Source organism: Oncorhynchus mykiss, chromosome 20 (assembly GCF_013265735.2).
Source record: "Oncorhynchus mykiss isolate Arlee chromosome 20, USDA_OmykA_1.1, whole genome shotgun sequence".
NCBI classification, from domain to species: domain Eukaryota; kingdom Metazoa; phylum Chordata; class Actinopteri; order Salmoniformes; family Salmonidae; genus Oncorhynchus; species Oncorhynchus mykiss.
In genome coordinates, this window is record NC_048584.1 from 7,116,463 (window position 1) to 7,138,107 (window position 21,645).

Here is a 21,645-nt window from a genome sequence, read left to right on the forward strand (position 1 = left end):
GTTTGAACTTGAATGAAAAAGACGGCATTGCAAAATTCAGTTATTTATCTTGAATATCCCCATTTTGACAGATGGACAACTTTCCCCCCAACGCTGTTTTGCTGCTCAAACTGATGTTCATAATATGCAATGACAGGACATCTGCAGTTACACCTGTGACTGAGGTGAACTATGTGTCATGTGATATCATGACCTTTGCAGATTGGGCAGGCGAGGAGAAATGCCTTCACACGTCATCACAACTAATTATCAGCCCAAAACGTATAAACTCAGAGACCTCTTCATAATGAACAGAGCCATTGACGAAAATAGGAGATTGTCGAAAAGTATCGAAATAAATCCAAAGAATATATTTATTACCGTAATGTAAAGCTGGCAATTTCTCATGTCTCGACCGCTACGTCTGGAAGTAGTGCACGACACTCGCCCGACAGTTTCCCTCCCCTCCAAGCAGGGCAGTACAAACAGAATTGTCTTGTGGAGCCCAACACTCCAACAGTAAAAATCATAACAGATCAACGTTTTTGAAACAGCTGAAATGTATAGACTGTCTCAAATATAAGGAAACATGTTTTGTTGGGTTTTTAATCGGAAATTGCAGTAGCAAAAAACAAAACGGTCAATGGTGATTGGCTGGCTGCACTGAGCCACGTAAAACAGCTGATCTCAACTCCCCAGTGAATTACCCACGTTTTCAGTCAGAATTTGCTTTTACCACACGTAAGGACTTGCATGTTATTAATAAAAATGAAGCCTGGTTTGTTCTAATGGGTGTAAGGTAGGTACTTTACTTTTACATCCGTGTTAGAGGGGTAATTACTCATTTTTGATGAAGCAGGTGAAGCACTTGATGAAGCAGGTTGGTAGCTTTACCTAGCTAGCAGTAACTGTGCTTTTGCCTTGAAACTAAAATGTTATGAGTGTATGGACGAGAAAACAAACCCTTTCATTGTCTGCACATGCTTGTGAATTGTTGCATTATCCAAGAGCATAATGTGGTGTGATTGCATTATTCAAGGGTGTAATATGATTAAGATGGAAACGTGCTTGCATAGTTGAAGTGTTTGTTAAAAGCATGTGTACTGGCTAGAGGCTATAGTGGGATATTTACAGTACATTTTAACTGCAGGACCGAACCCTCTCTCGGCACATGACATTCCTTTGCTAATGTAAATTAAAAGTTTATGTAAATTGTAATCTTGTTGCGCAGCCTATGCTACAACTCTCGTCAATCTGTATAGGCTCAGAGACTCGGGCCAATTGAAATTATTGATCAGCTGATTTAATTTTTGAGGAGATCAGCAGTAATTTTTGCAGTCCCATTTATACCACTTTCTTGCCAGTATACCCCATATATATATATATATATATATATATATATATATATATATATATATATATATATATATATATATATATATATATATATATATATATATATATATACACATATACACACACACATACATACATAGTGCCTTGCGAAATTACACACATACATACATAGTGCCTTGCGAAATTATTCGGCTCCCTTGAACTTTGCGACCTTTTGCCACATTTCAGGCTTCAAACATAAAGATATAAAACTGTATTTTTTTGTGAATAATCAACAACAAGTGGGACACAATCATGAAGTCGAACGACATTTATTGGATATTTCAAACTTTTTTAACAAATCAAAAACTGAAAAATTGGGCGTGCAAAATTATTCAGCCCCTTTACTTTCAGTGCAGCAAACTCTCTCTAGAAGTTCCGTGAGGATCTCTGAATGATCCAATGTTGACCTAAATGACTAATGATAAATACAATCCACCTGTGTGTAATCAAGTCTCCGTATAAATGCACCTGCACTGTGATAGTCTCTGAGGTCCGTTAAAAGCGCAGAGAGCATCATGAAGAACAAGGAACACACCAGGCAGGTCCGAGATACTGTTGTTTAAAGCCGTATTTGGATACAAAAAGATTTCCCAAGCTTTAAACATCCCAAGGAGCACTGTGCAAGCGATAATATTGAAATGGAAGGAGTATCAGACCACTGCAAATCTACCAAGACCTGGCCGTCCCTCTAAACTTTCAGCTCATACAAGGAGAAGACTGATCAGAGATGCAGCCAAGAGGCCCATGATCACTCTGGATGAACTGCAGAGATCTACAGCTGAGGTGGGAGACTCTGTCCATAGGACAACAATCAGTCGTATATTGCACAAATCTGGCCTTTATGGAAGAGTGGCAAGAAGAAAGCCATTTCTTAAAGATATCCATAAAAAGTGTCGTTTAAAGTTTGCCACAAGCCACCTGGGAGACACACCAAACATGTGGAAGAAGGTGCTCTGGTCAGATGAAACCAAAATTGAACTTTTTGGCAACAATGCAAAACGTTATGTTTGGCGTAAAAGCAACACAGCTCATCACCCTGAACACACCATCCCCACTGTCAAACATGGTGGTGGCAGCATCATGGTTTGGGCCTGCTTTTCTTTAGCAGGGACAGGGAAGATGGTTAAAATTGATGGGAAGATGGATGGAGCCAAATACAGGACCATTCTGGAAGAAAACCTGATGGAGTCTGCAAAAGACCTGAGACTGGGACGGAGATGTCTTCCAACAAGACAATGATCCAAAACATAAAGCAAAATCTACAATGGAATGGTTCAAAAATAAACATATCCAGGTGTTAGAATGGCCAAGTCAAAGTCCAGACCTGAATCCAATCGAGAATCTGTGGAAAGAACTGAAAACTGCTGTTCACAAATGCTCTCCATCCAACCTCACTGAGCTCGAGCTGTTTTGCAAGGAGGAATGGGAAAAAATTTCAGTCTCTCGATGTGCAAAACTGATAGAGACATACCCCAAGCGACTTACAGCTGTAATCGCAGCAAAAGGTGGCACTACAAAGTATTAACCAATAGCCAATAGCCAATATAAATCAATTCATTAGGCCCTAATCTATGGATTTCACATGGCTGGGAATAAAATATATGCATCTGTTGGTCACAGATACCTTAAAAAAAAGTAGGGGCATGGATCAGAAAACCAGTCAATATCTGGTGTGACCACCATTTGCCTCATGCAGCCCGACATCTCCGTCGCATAGAGTTGCCATCGATAAAATGCAATTGTCCGTAGCTTATGCCTTCCCATACCATAACCCCACCACCATGGGGCACTCTGTTCACAATATTGACATCAGCAAACCGCTCGACCCCACACTACGCCATACACATGGTCTGCGTTAGTGAGGCCGGTTGGACGTATTGCCAAATGATCTAAAACGACGTTGGAGGTGGCTTATGGTAGAGAAATTAACATTGAATTATCTGGCAACAGCTCTGGTGGACATTCCTAGTCAGCATGCCAATTGCACACTCCCTCAAAAGACATCTGTTGCATTCTGTTATGTGACAAAACTGCACATTTTAGAGTGGCCTTTTATTGTCCCCAGCACAAAGTGCACCTGTGTAATGACCATGCTGTTTAATCAGATTCTTGATATGCCACACCTGTCAGGTGGATGGATCATCTTGGCAAAGGAGAAATGCTCACCAACAGGGATGTAAATACATTTGTGCACAATATATGAGAGAAATAGGATTTTTGTGTGTATGGAAATTTATGGGATCTTTAATTTCAGCTCATGAAACATGGGACCAACACTTAACATGTTGTGTATATTTTTGTTCAGTCTACATCTCTTACGTAGCTGGCACTGGGAAGGGGTCGGAACAAGAGACATAAAAAGAAAATGATACTTCGACCCCGCCCTTGTCATGGTAACCTGACAGTGATGTCATTGATCAAAGTTCTAATTCCTCTGACAGAATGCACCCATTTTATTTCTTCACATCAACAACCGTATGTTAACTATTTTTAGCGCTATGGTGCTTTTGGTGCTATGGTCAAATGACATGAAAATAGAGCTCTTTGGTCATGCACACCAGTGGTGGGTTTGATGCCGAAATAAGGATGCATAAGCAGAAAAGAACCCCATACCTACTGTAAAATATGGTGGTGGATATTTGATGGAATACATTTTTGTAAACAAATTTTCATGATATCCAAATTTGTAGTTACAGTCTTGTACCGTCGATGCAACTCCTCTATGGACTCGGGAGAGGCAAAGGTTGAGAGCCATGCATCCTCCGAAACACGACCCTGCCAAGCCGCACTGCTTCTTGACACACTACTGCTCCCTTAACCCAGAAGCAAACCGCACCAATGTGTCAGCTGAAACACCGTCCAGCTGGCGACCGAAGACAGCTTGCAAGGAGTCCCTAAAGCGCGATGGGACAAGGAAATTCCGGCCAGCCAAACCCTCCCCTAACCTGGATGACGCTGGGCCAATGGTTCTCCCGGTCACGGCTGGCTTTGACACCGCCTGGGATCGAACCTGGGTCTGTGGTTCGAATCCAGGCTGCATCACATCCGGCCACATGGATTGAATTGAAAAGGGCAGTCCATAAGTGCAGAGGAAGGATATGGTCTAAAATGGTCTAAAACCCCTCCCGACGTGTTCTCGAAACTCATAAAACACTTTAGAAAAAGGCTCATGCCGTTATCCTCACAAAGAGAGGTATTGAAAACGGATGCCAATAACTTTGACCCATATCTTTTTGAAAAAATAAATGATTACTGGTTATTTTTTTTTACAAATCTGAGAAATTGTATTAGTTTCCAATAATATAATTGGCCATTTTTTTGTTGTTGCATACAATAATAGCTCAGTACTTGTATTATATATTTTATACAGTCTTTTTTTAATTTTTTTTTACCAAGGGTGGCAATCATTTTGGACCTGGCTGTATGCTAAAGGTTAAGGCAGTTATTCGGGAGCGATGGGGACTTGAGACAGTAGTTTTGACTGAAGAAAAACAGTAAACATTGTAAACATTGACTCAAGTCTGGACTGAAAATGTGAGTCTTGACTCTAAATGAAGACCTGAGACTTGATCTGCTTATTGAGAGTTCAAGATTGTATGATCTTGGAGTGTCTTTGTATCGTGTACTGTATATAATATACTTGTGGTACTTAAGGGATATGATAACTTGAAGATAATATGGTCTTGGCGATGGTAATGTGCTTGTGGTACTGAGGGGAAATGATAGTAGCGATGAGGGGGCAAAATTATTTTTTGACAGTTACAATATATCGTCAAAAAATAATATCCCGATATGTATCATTTTGACAATATTGCAATATTATTTTAGCGCTAATTGGCTGTACCTGCACCAAAACTCCAGTATTTTTTCTTCAAAGTAAGTTCTCCATTCTTTTAAAATAGGGCGAAAAATAAGTTTTCCGCACTTTTACATCGATTCGCAATAAAATCACATAATCGAATCACAATACATAAAGAATTGTGAGAATCACAATACATATCGTATCGGCACCAAAGTATCGTGATAACATAGTATTGTGAGGCCCCTGTCAATTTCCAGCCCTACATGACATGATATCTTAACTTACTCGTGCTGCCTGCATATCTCCTCTATGTCTGCATTCTCTGTGTTGCTGTTGGACTTGCGGGCCTTGTCCAGTTCCTTCTCCAGCTCCGACCGGTGTGCGTTCTTCATCGCCTCGATCGCTGGGGCAACCAAAACAAAGAACGTTGTTATTGGGGGAAGAGCTCTGGCATAGCTGGACCATCTGCTAACTAAAAAAACTAAATCAAATCAAATTGTATTTGTCACATGCGCCCAACATTGTAGACATTACAGTGAAATGCTTACTTACAAGCTTAACTCAAGAAATAGAGTTAAGAAAATATTGACTAAATAAACAAAATTAAAGAATGTAATGTAAAGTAACAAAAAAATAACAATAACAAGGCTAAAGTGCCTTGCAAAAGTATTCACCCCCCTTGGCATTTTTCCTATTTTGTTGCATTACAACCTATAATTTAAATGGATATTTATTTGGATTTCATGTAATGGACATACACAAAAGAGTCCAAAATGGCAAAGAGAATTTGAAAACTTTTTTCAAAAAATTCGAAAAAAAAAAAAAATGGAGCGTACATATGTATATGTTGCCCCTAAATAAGATCTGGTGCAACCAATTATCTTCAGAAGTCACATAATTAGTTAAATAAAGTCCACCTGTGTGCAGTCTAAATGTCACATGATCTGTCACATGATCTCAGTATATACAGTGCCTTGCGAAAGTATTCGGCCCCCTTGAACTTTGCGACCTTTTGCCACATTTCAGGGTTCAAACATAATACATTTGCCACTGTATTTTTTTGTGAAGAATCAACAACAAGTGGGACACAATCATGAAGTGGAACGACATTTATTGGATATTTCAAACTTTTTTAACAAATCAAAAACTGAAAAATTGGGCGTGCAAAATTATTCAGCCCCCTTAAGTTAATACTTTGTAGTGCCACCTTTTGCTGCGATTACAGCTGTAAGTCGCTTGGGGTATGTCTCTATCAGTTTTGCACATCGAGAGACTGAAATGTTTTCCCATTCCTCCTTGCAAAACAGCTCGAGCTCAGTGAGGTTGGATGGAGAGCATTTGTGAACAGCAGTTTTCAGTTCTTTCCACAGATTCTCGATTGGATTCAGGTCTGGACTTTGACTTGGCCATTCTAACACCTGGATATGTTTATTTTTGAACCATTCCATTGTAGATTTTGCTTTATGTTTTGGATCATTGTCTTGTTGGAAGACAAATATCCGTCCCAGTCTCAGGTCTTTTGCAGACTCCATCAGGTTTTCTTCCAGAATGGTCCTGTATTTGGCTCCATCCATCTTCCCATCAATTTTAACCATCTTCCCTGTCCCTGCTGAAGAAAAGCAGGCCCAAACCATGATGCTGCCACCACCATGTTTGACAGTGGGGATGGTGTGTTCAGGGTGATAAGCTGTGTTGCTTTTACGCCAAACATAACGTTTTGCATTGTTGCCAAAAAGTTCAATTTTGGTTTCATCTGACCAGATCACCTTCTTCCACATGTTTGGTGTGTCTCCCAGGTGGCTTGTGGCAAACTTTAAACAACACTTTTTATGGATATCTTTAAGAAATGGCTTTCTTCTTGCCACTCTTCCATAAAGGCCAGATTTGTGCAATATACGACTTATTGTTGTCCTATGGACAGAGTCTCCCACCTCAGCTGTAGATCTCTGCAGTTCATCCAGAGTGATCATGGGCCTCTTGGCTGCATCTCTGATCAGTCTTCTCCTTGTATGAGCTGAAAGTTTAGAGGGACGGCCAGGTCTTGGTAGATTTGCAGTGGTCTGATACTCCTTCCATTTCAATATTATCGCTTGCACAGTGCTCCTTGGGATGTTTAAAGCTTGGGAAATCTTTTTGTATCCAAATCCGGCTTTAAACTTCTTCACAACAGTATCTCGGACCTGCCTGGTGTGTTCCTTGTTCTTCATGATGCTCTCTGCGCTTTTAACGGACCTCTGAGACTATCACAGTGCAGGTGCATTTATATGGAGACTTGATTACACACAGGTGGATTGTATTTATCATCATTAGTCATTTAGGTCAACATTGGATCATTCAGAGATCCTCACTGAACTTCTGGAGAGAGTTTGCTGCACTGAAAGTAAAGGGGCTGAATAATTTTGCACGCCCAATTTTTCAGTTTTTGATTTGTTAAAAAAGTTTGAAATATCCAATAAATGTCGTTCCACTTCATGATTGTGTCCCACTTGTTGTTGATTATTCACAAAAAAATACAGTTTTATATCTTTATGTTTGAAGCCTGAAATGTGGCAAAAGGTCGCAAAGTTCAAGGGGGCCGAATACTTTCACAAGGCACTGTATATACATACACCTGTTCTGAAAGGCCCCAGAGTCGGCAATACCACCAAGCAAGGGGCACCACCAAGAAAGCAGCACCATGAAGATTAAGGAGCTCTCCAAACAGGTCAGGGACAAAGTTGTGGAAAAGTACAGATCAGGGTTGGGTTATAAAAGAATATAAGAAACTTTGAACATCCCACGGAGCACCATTAATTAAATCCATTAATAAAAAATTGAAAGAATATGGCACCACAACAAACCTGCCAAGAGAGGGCCGCCCACCAAAACTCACAGACCAGGCAAGGAGGGCATTAATCAGAGAGGCAACAAAGAGACCAAAGATAACCCTGAAGGAGCTGCAAAGCTCCACAGTGGAGATTGGAGTATCTGTCCATAGAACCACTTTAAGCCGTACACTCCACAGAGCTGGGCTTTACGGAAGAGTAGCCAGAAAAAGCCATTGCTTAAAGAAAAAAATCAGAAAACACATTTGGTGTTTGCCAAAAGGCATGTGGGAGACTCCCCAAACATTTGGAAGAAGGTACTCACTCTGGTCAGATGAGACTAAAATCAAGCTTTTTGGCCATCAAGGAAAACACTGTCTGGCGCAAACCCAACACCTCTCATCACCCCCCAGAACATCATCCTCACAGTTAAGCATGGTGGTGGCAGCATCATGTGTGGGGATGTTTTTCCATCGGCAGGGACTGGGAAACCGGTCAGAATTCAAGGAATGATGGATGGTGCTAAATACAGGGAAATTCTTCAGGGAAACCTGTTTCAGTCTTCCGGATATTTGAGACTGGAACAGAGGTTCACCTTCCAGCAGGACATTGACCCTAAGCATACTGCTAAAGCAACACTCGAGTGGTTTAAGGGGAAACATTGACATGTCTTAGAATGGCCCAGTCAAAGCCCAGACCTCAATCCAATTGAGAATCTGTGGTATGACTTAAAGATTGCTGTACACCAGCGGAACCCATCCAACTTGAAGGAGCTAGAGCAGTTTTGCCTTGAAGAATGGGCAAAAATCCCAGTGGCTAGATGTGCCAAGCTCATAGAGTCATACCCCAAGAGACTTGCAGCTGTAATTGCTGCATTAGGTGGCTCTACAAAGTATGTACTTTGGGGAGGTGAATAGTTACGCACGCTCAAGTTCTGTTTCTTTGTCTTTATTTGTTTCAAAATAAAAAAATATTTTGCATCTTCAAAGTGGTAGGCATGTTGTGTAAATCAAATGATTCAAACCTCCCCCCAAAAATCTATTTTAATTCCAGGTTGTAAGGCAATAAAATAGGAAAAATGCCAAGGGGGGTGAATACTTTCGCAAGCCACTGTATATACAGGGGGTACCGGTACCGAGTCAATGTGCAGGGGTACAGGTTAGTCGAGCTAATTTGTACATGTAGGTAGGGGTAAAGTGACTATGCATAGATAATAAACAGCGAGTAGCAATAGTATAAAAACAAGGGGGGGGGGTCAATGTAAATTGTCCGAGTGGCCAGCTGGAGCCTTTTGGACCTTGACTTGGCGCTCCGGTACTGCTTGCCGTGCGGTAACAGAGAGAACAGTCTATGACAAAAAAAAGTGGTAACTGTGTTTGAAAGAAAAATCCACTATTTTAAAGCAGAGCCCAAAGACCATGTTAACTCACAATTATGGGTTTGCAAACACAAGTGAACAAAATACTTAATGTTAGCCTGATGCTACTGCTAGCAAGGGACACTCGGCCTATATGATTACTAAGGTGCTAATGCTGATAGCTATCGTAATTACTACTGACCGGCTATGGTAGCAGCAGTCTCCTCGGCTAGCAGCCTCTCCTTTTCCTCGTGTAGGTTTTCCAGCTCTCTCTGGTGTTTCCTCTGCAGCTCGTCGATCACCTTCTGGTGGGAATCCTCCATGGCAGTAAAGCCCCTCTCACAGGTGGCCTATTAATGGAGGGTAATGTGGGAAAAGTGAGTCCACATGCAACCATAAGCTAGGGCCAAGAGTTTTTCCTGTCAGACCATGTGCCATGACTATGAAAAACTCTTGACCCTAGTTATCGTGTATAGAGGGTCATAAAATGTTTTCCTGGACAAGTCAAACTCTGGATCTAGTTAAAGCCAATCAACTCTGATCCAGATCTTGTCCAGTTCAGGAAAAACTCCTGGCCCTAGCATCAACCATTGCTGACCATCCATTCATTGACACTGATCACTGATGACAAACACCGAGCAAGCTACTGCACATTTAGCCATAAGCAACATAAGCATATGGTACAAAGTGTTAAGAAAATAACAGAATACACAATATGTTAAAGGATGTGTAGGCAGCAAGAACGTCATGTGATTGAGAAGGCTGTGTTCTGTAATTATCCCTGCAACAGTAAAGTTATTCAACCACTGCCAGGTTTTTAGCTAAGTAAACTCTGGGCCACTTGCAAATAAAACACCTATTACAAATGTAGTTAATGTCTAGTGTGATATTGTTTGCGGTCTAGGGTGGCGGGTAACCTTGCGGTGAAGACCGTTGGGCCAGTAACCGAAAGGTTGCTGTTTTGAAACCCCGAGCTGACAAAGTGAAAAATCTGCTTCAGTGCCCTTGAGCAAGGCACTTAACCCTAATTGCTCCTGTAAGTCACTCTGCATAAGAGTGTCTGCTAAATTACTCAAATGTAAAGGTCTATAATTTGAAAAACCTATAATCTGTTACCATTGAACAAAATAGAATGTAGGAGGTTAAGATGAGACCAAACAAAACAATGGATAATAGGCTGATTCTGTGGGGACAGACAGTGGAATCTGATGTGTCGTCATCGTGATGTGGCAGGGCCAGCCTGTCTGTGGATTGCCTTTCAGTAGTATAGACCAGAGTTAACCCCAAACTTGGTCCCGGGGCCCCACCGGGTGTAGGGCTGGACGATATATCGAAGTAATTTGATTAATTCTAATGTATGCTTTTGCTCGATATTCCAAATGCCTGTATCGCAGAATGAAGTTTTTTTGTATTTCTCTGTTTTTTTTGCGTTTATGTCCGCTTGTTCTCATGTTGTCGTTTTGGTCTCGTTCGCTCCTTCTGTGCACCTTCCCATTACACCAGAGATCTGTATATAACTATAAAATCCACCCCAAACAATGGGAGTCGTTGGCCCAAAGGCGGGAAGGCAGGCGACAAGCTTAGCATCTAAATAAGTGCATAGGGCATATTTTGGACAGATTTTGTCGAGAGTGAAACCTCCAGGTTTGCTTCTTTGTCCCAAGGCCCTCCCCTTACCACTCACAACAACAAAGATGAGAGATCAATCACTTCTTCCTCTCTGACAAATGGTTTCAACTCGTTACACGGAGACATTATTTTACTGTAATAGAGAAGATAAACTTTCGAACCATACCTTGTTTGTTTCAACTCCTCAAATGTCGAGAAGAACAGATACTACTAAAACGTATGTACCAATGAACATTAATTCTGGAAATGTAATGCTCAGTACCACATATCGCTAGCAGCCTTGAAATCAAATAAAGATTGTTATACTAGCTGTTTAGTCTGTGTTTTATAAATGTGCAATAAGTATAAAACAAATAAGGAACTGGCAACTCATTCTCATTCTGAAAAAAAAGGGAGGGCACTTGATTTCAGTATCTGAACAATATGGACAGGCTAGCATGCTTTTCAAAAAGTTGGTGAAAGACAGAAGGTTGTGTTAATAACAATTCAACTTGTGAAATTATAGTTCGATCCAAGTGCTTGGGCTTGAGAGATTGTTTTTGAGGTGTTCATTTTCTATAATGCCTGCTACATTATTAGTGAATGTGCATTATGCATGGTTCTGGTTACATTTAAAGTTACAAAAAACAGGTACAACTATTTTTGATAAAATAATTAAATTATAAGTGTATCTTATGGTTGTGGAAGGTATATATATTCAGCCTAGGTTCTGGATAATATGGAGTTGGTCTTTTTCCAAATAGGGCTATCTTCTGTATACCACCCCTACAGTACCTTGTCACAACACAACTGACTGGCTCAAACGCATAAAGAAGGAAAGAAATTCCACAAATGAACTTTTAACAAGGCACACCTGTTAATTGAAATGCATTCCAGCTGACTACATCATTAAGCTGGTTGAGAGAACGCCAATAGTGTGCAAAGCTATCAAGGCAAAGGGTGGCTATTTTGAAGAATCTCAAATATAAAACATATTTAGATTTGTTAAACACTTTTTTGGTTACGACATGATTCCATGTGTTATTTCATAGTTTTGATGTTTTCACTACTATTCTACAAAGTAGAAAATAGTAAAAAATAAAGAAAAACTCTGAAATGAGTAGTTGTGTCCAAACATTTGATTGGTACTGTATATCGTGACTCGGCCATAAGTTTGAGAAAATTGAGATGAGTTTTAGACCTTTTCGCTCAGCCCTACCTGGGTGCATATTTGTATTTTTTCCCCCCTAGCACTACACAGTGGATTCAGATAATCAAAACTTGATAATGAGTTGAGTATTTGAATCAGTTGTGTAGTACTGGGGCCAAAAGCCGAAACGTGCACCATGGGGAGGTCCCAGGACTGAGTTTGGGAAACCTTGATATAGAGAAAGGAGGCTGGGGGGGGGGGGGTAATCCTGATCAACACGGCTTTAGAGAGAGCCATTCACAATGCTATTATAATTACAGTGCATGTTTCCACAAGAGGGGATTTGAATAGCCTTCCGACCAGCTCGACCCAAAACCTACTTCCGTCCTCTATTCAGCACTGCTAATCCGAGTACTCAGTCAAAGGTGCTGTCCTATGCTCCCTCTCTAGCCAAAGTCTGTTTTCACAAGGATAAGTCCCCAGTGCTCGGGAAACTGGCCCAGATGGGAACGAACTGAGAGACAGAGTGAGCCAACTTCCTGGCTGGATATACAGTTGAAGTCGTAAGTTAAAATACACTTAGATTGTGTGGGGTCATTAAAACTAGTTTTTCAACCACTCCACACATTTCTTGTTAACAAACCACAGTTTTGGCAAGTCGGCTGGACATCTACTTTGTGCATGACACAATACATTTTTCCAACAATTGTTTACAGACAGATTGTTTCACTTATAATTCACTGAATCACAATTCCAGTGGGTCAGAAGTTTACATACACTAAGTTGACTGTGCCTTTAAACAGCTTGGACAATTACAGAAAACGATGTCAGGCCTTTAGAAGCTTCTGATAGGCTAATTAACATAATTTGAGTCAATTGGAGGTGTACCTGTGGATGTATTTCAAGGTCTACCTTCAAACTCCGTGCCTCTTTGCTTGACATCATGGGAAATGTAAAATAAATCAGCCAAGACCCCAGAAAAATAATTGTAGACCTCCACAAGTCTGGTGCATCCTTGGGAGCAATTTCCAAACGCCTGAAGGTACCACGTTCATCTGTACAAACAATAGTACGCAAGTATAAACACCATGGGACCACGCAGCCGTTATACCGCTCAGGAAGGAGACGCGTTCTGTCTCCTAGACATGAGATGAACGTACTTTGGTGCGAAAAGTGCAATTCAATCATGTACAAAAGGGGTCCTATATCGACATAACCTGACAGGCCCGCTCAACAAGGAAGAAACCACTGCTCTAAAACTGCCATTAAAAAAGCCAGACTGCGGTTTGCAACTTCACACGGAGACAAAGATCATACTTTTTGGAGAAATGTCCTCTGGTCTGATGAAACAAAAATATAACTGTTTGGCCATAATGACCATCGTTGTGTTTGGAGGAAAAAGGGGGAGGCTTGCAAGCCGAAGAACACCATCCCAACCATGAAGCACGGGGAGGCAGCATCATGTTGTGGGGTGCTTTGCTGCAGGAGGGACTGGTGCACTTCATAAAATTGATGGCAAATTGAAGCAACATCAAGACATCAGTCAGGAAGCTGAAGCTTGGTCGCAAATGGGTCTTCCAAATGGACAATGACCCCAAGCATGCTTCCAAAGTTGTAGCAAAATGGCTTAAGGACGACAAAGTCAAGGTATTGGAGTGGCCATCCCAAAGCTCTGACGTCAAGCCTATAGAAAATTTGTGGGCAGAACTGAAAAAGCTTGTGCGAGCAAGGCCTACAAACCTGATTCCGTTACATCAGCTCTGTCAGGAGGAATAGGCCAAAATTCACCCAACTTATTGTGGGAAGCTTGTGGAAGGCTACCCAAAACATTTGACCCACGTTAAACAATTTAAAGGCAATGCTACCAAATACTAATTGAGTGTGTGTAAACTTCTGATCCACTGGGAATGTGATGAAAGAAATAAAAGCTGAAATAAATCACTCTACTATTATTCTGACATTTCACATTCTTAAAATAAATTGGTGATCCTAACTAACCTAAAACAGGGAATTGTTACTTGGATTAAATGTCAGGAATTGTGAAAAACTGAGTTTAAATGTACTTGGCTAATGTGTATGTAAATTTCCGACTAACTGTATAGGGACACTTCCTGTTGTGACTTCACAACAAGCAACACGTGCCCTTTGTTTAGTGTGTGTGTGGCCGGTGTATAGTATACAACTACACTATTGAGAAATTTGCAAACAAAGTGTGGGTTTAACTGAGGGAATGTGCTGTTCAAGGGATGAAACCTGTCCTGCACACACAGCAGCCATCTATGACCAGGAAGAGCACTGCTACTGCACAAATACCTGGCTACCACCTGTCCATCCCTATACACAACAACAATACAAAGATTATATCACCAGCAGCAACAAAATACATGGAATAGCATGTGTCTTGCATTTCATGTCATCTGTGCATCCAACTGTGTCGTAAACCGGACTAGAAGATCTACATGTAACTGACAAAATAAAGGAAACACCAACATAGTCTCAACAAGTGTCTTAATAGGTTGTTGGGCCACCACGAGCTTACAGAACAGCTTCAGTGTGCATTGACATAGATTCTACAAGTGTCTGGAACTCTATTGGAGGAATGCGATACCATTCTTTCATGAGAAATTCCATATTTTGTAGTTTGTTGATGGTGGTGAAAAACGCTGTCTTAGACGCCACTCCAGAATCTCCATTAAGATTAAATTGGGTTGAGATCTGGTTACTGAGAAGCCTCTTTCAAAGTGACAGATCTCTTCTTACAGTCATGCTAGCCAAAATAATAGGCAACTGGGCATTTTATACATGACCCCATGTTAAATGCTTAATTAACTCAATAACCACACCTATGTGGAAGCACCTGCTTTCAAAATACATTGTATCTCTAATTTACTTAAGTGTTTCCTTTATTTTGGAAGTTACATGCATGTTTCTTTCCTGAGGTTCAAGACTAATAAACACATGCAGAAAACAACAGCTCTTAAAACTATTCATATACAGTCGTGGCCTAAAGTTTTGAGAATGAAAATTCATATTTGTGTCACAAAGTCTGCTGCCTCAGTTTGTATGATGGCAATTTTCATATACTCCAGAATGTTATGAAGAGTGATAAGATGAATTGCAATTAATTGCAAAGTCCCTCTTTGCCATACAAATGAACTGAATCCCCCAAAAACATTTCCACCGCATTTCAGCCCTGCCACAAAAGGACCAGCTGACATCATGTCAATGATTCTCTTGTTAACACAGGTGTGAGTGTTGATGAGGACAAGGCTGGAGATCACTCTGTCATGCTGATTGAGTTTGAATAACAGACTGGAAGCTTCAAAAGGAGGGTGGTGCTTGGAACCATTGTTCTTCCTCTGTCAACAATGGCTACCTGCAAGGAAACACGTGCTGTCATCATTGCTTTGCACAAAAAGGGCTTCACAGGCAAGGATATTGCTGCCAGTAAGACTGCACCTAAATCAACCATTTCTCAGATCATCAAGAAATTCAAGGAAAGCGGTTCAATTGTTGTGAAGAAGGCTTCAGGGCGCCCAAGAAAGTGCAGCAAGCGTCAGGACAGTCTCCTATAGTTGATTCAGTTGCGGGATTGGGGCACAACCAGTACAGAGCTTGCTCAGGAATGGCAGCAGGCACGTGTGAGTGTATCTGCACGCACAGTAAGGCAAAGACTTTTGGAGGATGGCCTGGTGTCAAGAAGGGCAGCAAAGAAGCCACTTCTCTCCAGGAAAATCATCAGGGACAGACTGATATTCTGTAAAAGGTACAGGGATTGGACTGCTGAGGACTGGGGTAAAGTCATTTTCTCTGATGAATCCCCTTTCTGATTGTTTAGGGCATCCGGAAAAAAGCTTGTCCGGAGAAGACAAGGTGAGCGCTACCATCAGTCCTGTGTCACGCCAACAGTAAAGCATCCTGAGGCCATTCATGTGTGGGGTTGCTTCTCAGCCAAGGGAGTGGGCTCACTCACAATTTTGCCTAAGAACACAGCCATGAATAAAGAATGGTACCAACACATCCTCCGAGAGCAACTTCTACCAACCATCCAGGAACAGTTTGGTGACGAACAATGCCTTTTCCAGCATGCCATAAGGCAAAGGTGATAACTAAGTGGCTCGGGGAACAAAACATTGATATTTTGGGTCCATGGCCAGGAAACTCCCCAGACCTTAATCCCATTGAGAACTTGTGGTCAATCTTCAAGAGGCGGGTGAACAAACAAAACCCCACAAATTCTGACAAACTCCAAGCATTGATCATGCAAGAATGGACTGCCATCAGTCAGGATGTGGCCCAGACGTTAATTGACAGCATGCCAGGGCGGATTGCAGAAGTTTTGAAAAAGAAGGGTCAACACTGCAAATATTGACTCTTTGCATCAACTTCATATAAATTGTCAATAAAAGCCTTTGACACTTATGAAATGCTTGTAATAATACTTCAGTATTCCATAGTAACATCTGACAAAAATATCTAAAGACACTGAAGCAGCAGACGTTGTGGAAATTAAACATTTGTGTCATTCTCAAAACTTTTGGCCACGACTGTACAGCTGGAGCCTGATCATAAATGACGTGTGTAATTCTAATACACATCTACAACATAATGTGATCTAGAGAGACCATGACAATGGAGGAAAAGATTTTTACCTGGAAATACTCTGTAGTCAAAATATATACAAACATTGGATCTACGACATATGGAAACATCTGGGTAACTATAGGTTTACATACAGTACCCAAGATGATCATCAGGGAATGACTTGTGGTTAGTAAACTTTTCAGTTGCGATTAGATCTTGCTTTACATTTCTTCCTTCTAAGCATTACTTTTCTAAAAAAGTAATTCGTCTAAGCTTCAAGTATTCTACAATGTTTTTGAACGCCTGTCAATTACCATGAATTGTTAATCAGCAAGTCAGGAGGGGAAAAGTTGAACGTTTATAGCCAGTTAAAGCAACATCACAACATCAAAGACAAAAAGGTAAGCCCCATGCATCTTCAAATGCAGCTGATTTCATCCTCAAGAAAAAAAGCAATATATCCACCTCATTACCCAAATCATGTGTCTGTTGAGGATAACTCAATAGTTAGACAGCTTTAAAAGGGGTTCAACCATTTGTCTTTGACACTTCTAATATACAACGCCTATTGAAGAAAGGAATCTGTAATCAAGCACATCAAACTGTGCCTTCTGAGGAACTCATTTCATCAGCAACTATACTTTATGGTATGATAAGGGGCAATTTAGCATTGGATGTGAAAATATGCTAATAGACACTATATAACATGACTTAAATCAATTCTGTCAGCCTGACTTTCATGTGACTGTCGGACAGGTTCTGGTAAGTCTCTCTAGGCAGATGGGTTGCCTCCCACATTAACAATGTCCCAGTTGCCCTAGGTCTGGGAGTTCTAGTTAACTAACCTTTTCCTGTGAAACAAAATGGGTTCCTCAGCACAAAACTAGTGTCAACAACCACATGCACTGAACAGTGAATTAGTCAACCATGCAACATTGGATGATACTGTTTTACAACGAAAAGGAAAGCAGAGTGAGCAGAGCAGGGTTAGAGGGGAAAGGGGGGTAAGGGCAGGTCGGAAGGGGTCGGGGAGGGTGGGGGTTGCCACAAGGAGACAGAAGGCATCACGGACGGAGGAACAGCAAGTACAAGGAATGGCTTCCACCTTCAGATTCTCCAGGTCTTTGTCGTATTTCAGCCGGAGGGTAGCTGCGTCGCCCTGGCGCTCCCTCCGCTTAATCTCTTCCGTCATGGTTGAGACCTGGGCCACCAGATCCTGGATTTGCTTCTTGAGGGCGGAGGTTGCGGAGGTCTCAGGGGACATCGTCCCATCCTCTGCCCCAGTGAGATAGCTTCCTCCTGGGGTGACATCCATCTGGTGGTTGAGCTTCTCCAGCAGAACACTCCTCTCCATCTCCTGTTTCTTCTTCAGGTTCTCCATGCAGACAGTCAGAGAGTCGATCTCCTTCACGTTCTCTTCCCGTTCTAGACGCAATATCTCGGCCACCTTTGCCACTTCCTGTCTCAGCTTTTCTGTTTCCTGTGCATAGACGTCCTTGATCTCCCGCAGCTCCAGCTTGTGCTTGGCCACCATGTCCTGCAGCTGAATGGCCTTGTCCAGGGAGTCAATGGGCTCTCCTTCGATCTGAATGTGTGTTATTGGTCTAGTATCTTCACTCATAGGACTTTCAAGGCTGGACAGATAATTCTGTATATCCGCCATTTTGGATTGTAGATCTCGGTTCAGTTCTCTCAGTTGAGAGCAGTTGGCACAGTCGGAGTTGCCAATCGGACGTTTTTCAAGCATCGTTTCTTTCAGCTCTTTCTCGTGTTGGAACTTCAGCCTGCTGATGAGATAGGACATGTGGGCTTCTGTGGCGGCGTCTTCAAGGTGCTCAGACCATTGTTTCTTTAGTTTGCTGGAATCAAAGCTAGCTAGGACCAAGGACAGGAGCCTGTCATTAGTGGACGTCTCAATGGTGGAGGCAATTAGGTTCAATAAAAACACCTTATCTTGCAATGCCTCTGTTAAATCTTTCAAAATGAGAGTGTTGGTGTCGTTATCAAGCCAGCTGGACCAATTCAAAAGATCTGCTTCCATGGTCTGTGCAGTCCCAGTCATCTCATTATCAACTTCCATCTTTGGTCGAGGACAAATTCTGTTCATCAACAGCAACATGCTCTTCTCAGCTACCATACGCTCTGCCACACGCCTTTCAAAACTACATGCACTTTCACCTTCCGTCTCGCCTGGGTTAACCTCTACAGCACTTAACAGACAACTACAGAACTCTGCCTCGAATACCAACCTTTTCATTACTCTCTGACTTACTTCATCCGGCTCCTCTTCAAAGGACCCAAGGCAGTCTGTGATATGTAAAGTGCTTTTCATATCAATTAGTGTTTTGTCCACACTAATATCTACCTTCGCTAACACCTCTAACACCTGCCTAAGGGCCTCAGACTTCATCTTTACCCCACCTACTAATTGCTTTATAACACTTTCGTCTACTACCTGCCTCTCACTTGTCTGCATCAACTCTTCACTAACATTCACTTCTTGTTCCCCCCGAGCTGACTTTGCCTCTACCTCTAACTTTGCTCGCAACATCCTAATCTCATTCTCTGCCTCTACAAGTTTCTGACTCTGGAGTCTCTCAGATTCCTGGTTTATAGTTTTAAGTTCAACCGTCTGAGCTTGAAGTTCTCTACAAAGATGCTGTGTGGACTGAAGGAGCGCTTCCTTTTCTAAGAGCTTGGCCTCTGTGGCCTCCAGCTGCTCTTTGAGTTTCTCCTTAGGGGGCTCATCGTCAACTTCCTTGGCCATTTGGAATCCCAGACCTTTGAGAGTGGCCTCTTTCAGCTGCAGTCTTCTCTCCGTGTCATTCAGACTGTTTCCTAGCACCTCCAAGGTGACCAGCGCCTCATGAAGCTTCACAGACTTCTCATTCAGCTCACGCTCATAGAACTCCCTGTCGATAGCGTGGGCTTCACTCTCCGCTAGTCTGGCCCTAACTCCGTTCAGCTCCTCTAGGACCAGTAGGTGCTGTTTCCCGCCTTGCAGGTTGATTAGCTCAGCTTTAAGCCTATCTATCTCCCTATCTGCCTCAGTTAGTTGGTTCACTATCTCCTGATAGCGCTGGTGCAGCGCTCCATTTTCGCTCGTTAGAAGTTCGACCCTCTGGGACAAAGTCCTTATTGTGATCTCGTGGCTTTCAGAGTGCTCTTCATTTTGACACAGCGGTCCATAAGAGCTCTTCAGGCTCTCCACCTTCTGCTTCTGAACCCTTCCCAGCATGTCTTCCATGGTCAGGAGTCGTGATTCGTAATTGTGGATGCTTTCGCCCGCCCTGACCAAGCCCTTCCTCATAATCTCGTTCTCTACCTCCTGCTGATACTTCCAGCTCTGCAAGAGCCTCTCGCAGCTACCCCTTTCTCCTATATCCTGACTACCCCCCAGACTGAATTCACTGTGAGATCCTAGCAATCTATCCAGTCCCTTTAGAGTCAGGAGCTTTCCTGAGATCAAGTCCTCTAACTCTTGAATAACGTCTGCACTATCTTTGATCAAAAAGCTGACGGTCTTTTCGACAGGTGGCTTTGACGGAGGCAGGCTGTTCAGAAGGGCTGTTTGGGGGTCGGAAAGGTAAGGTTCCTTGATGGAGAGGTGAGAAAGCGAGAGTCCAAGCTGTGCCTGCATATTGCGCTTTTTCAGTTCTTGTAGCTGCAGGAGCTCTTTGGTCTCCTGGTACTTCCTTGCTAAGCTCTGAGCTTGTGAATGAACCAGTTCTGGCCTCTTCGTCTGGGGCTCGATATCAGCCTCCAGAACCAAAGGGAGATCCAGCTTGGAAAAGGGGACCAGACAGTTGGTTAACACACACAGCGGGGTGAAAAAGGCTAGCTAAATTGTTTTAGGTAATCCATCAATTATTTCCCTCTGGATTCATAGAAATGAAACATTATGAAATCATAATAATTATAATTTTGACTACAAAATTATGTAACTAAACATAATGATTAAAAACATTACAGAGGTAGAATCCAGCTTCTATCATTTGGCTAAATTATTAGAATTAGAGCAATGGAAAGAGATTTAATGGCCACGGTTAGTAAATCACAAAAGAGCATGCACATTAAATGGTTAAGAGTTATTTCATGGGGTAAGTAATGCAAAATTAGTGCTAGCTAGGTGGTTTACTTAGAGATGAGTGGCATACCAGGTCCTAGGAATAAACAACGTTCTTGAAATCTCCTTTTTCTGAACTCTTCGTGTCTTTCACAAAAACAGAAACATTTCTCAAAAGGCACTCATCAAATTGCATCACATTGCGTAACTGCAAATGTAACAATGCAGGTACAATGTATGGTTCCAGTAAAAACCACAACATGAACAGGAAACTTATTATTTTCCTTTCTTATGAGGATGTCAATGACCAGTTTTGAAGGCTTCAGCAAAAACGCAAAAGGTCAGCATAAATTGCCTACATTCCCTCTCTCCCTCTCGAAACATCATAGCCATCAACTCAAACATTTCTCCAGAGTCCCCTTTTAACTGAATCTAATTTTGATTGTTACACAAACTAAAAAAAAAAAATGTCTTCGATAACCTCAACAGATTTACACAATATGTGGTGAGGAATTCAAAAAGCAGCAATTCACCCACCATACGGACAGATTATCACCTCTCTCGCTCTCTCTTTTCCCCTCGTACACACACACACACACGCAAAATCCAATAGACAACTAACACCTGCATAATGGTATGGCTCACACATCAGTTAAAATAAAAATGGATGGTCGGAACAGTGGTTAATAAAATATGAAATGCATGCAAAAAATTCATAATGAGACAAGCCGAAAAGGTTTTATACAGTTCTGAGCCAAAAGTCATCATTTCAACAACTATGGCTGTACTGTTGAAGTCTAGTGGCCTAATGCATTCATGCTATTTACACCATTACAGGATCGTTGATAAGGAAACGTATCCGTCTAATGTTAATCATTCATTGAATGCATCATGTTC

At 41.8% G+C, this 21,645-nt stretch overlaps 1 protein-coding gene across 5 annotated transcripts in view; it reads right to left on the minus strand.

The window, feature by feature from the left end:
* Positions 1–21,645, minus strand: part of mprip (myosin phosphatase Rho interacting protein) — a 70,859-nt gene that overhangs the window by 3,971 nt on the left and 45,243 nt on the right. For 4 of the 5 annotated variants that reach the window (XM_021575554.2, XM_021575555.2, XM_021575556.2 and 1 more), the window contains exons 14-16: positions 17,788–20,466; positions 9,543–9,690; positions 5,465–5,582 (exon numbers count right to left, since the gene is read on the minus strand). In XM_021575554.2, the coding sequence (XP_021431229.2) occupies positions 5,465–5,582; positions 9,543–9,690; positions 17,788–20,466 (2,945 nt within the window). The remainder of the gene's footprint in view (positions 1–5,464; positions 5,583–9,542; positions 9,691–17,787; positions 20,467–21,645) is intronic. The other variant, XM_021575559.2, reaches the window with a different exon arrangement.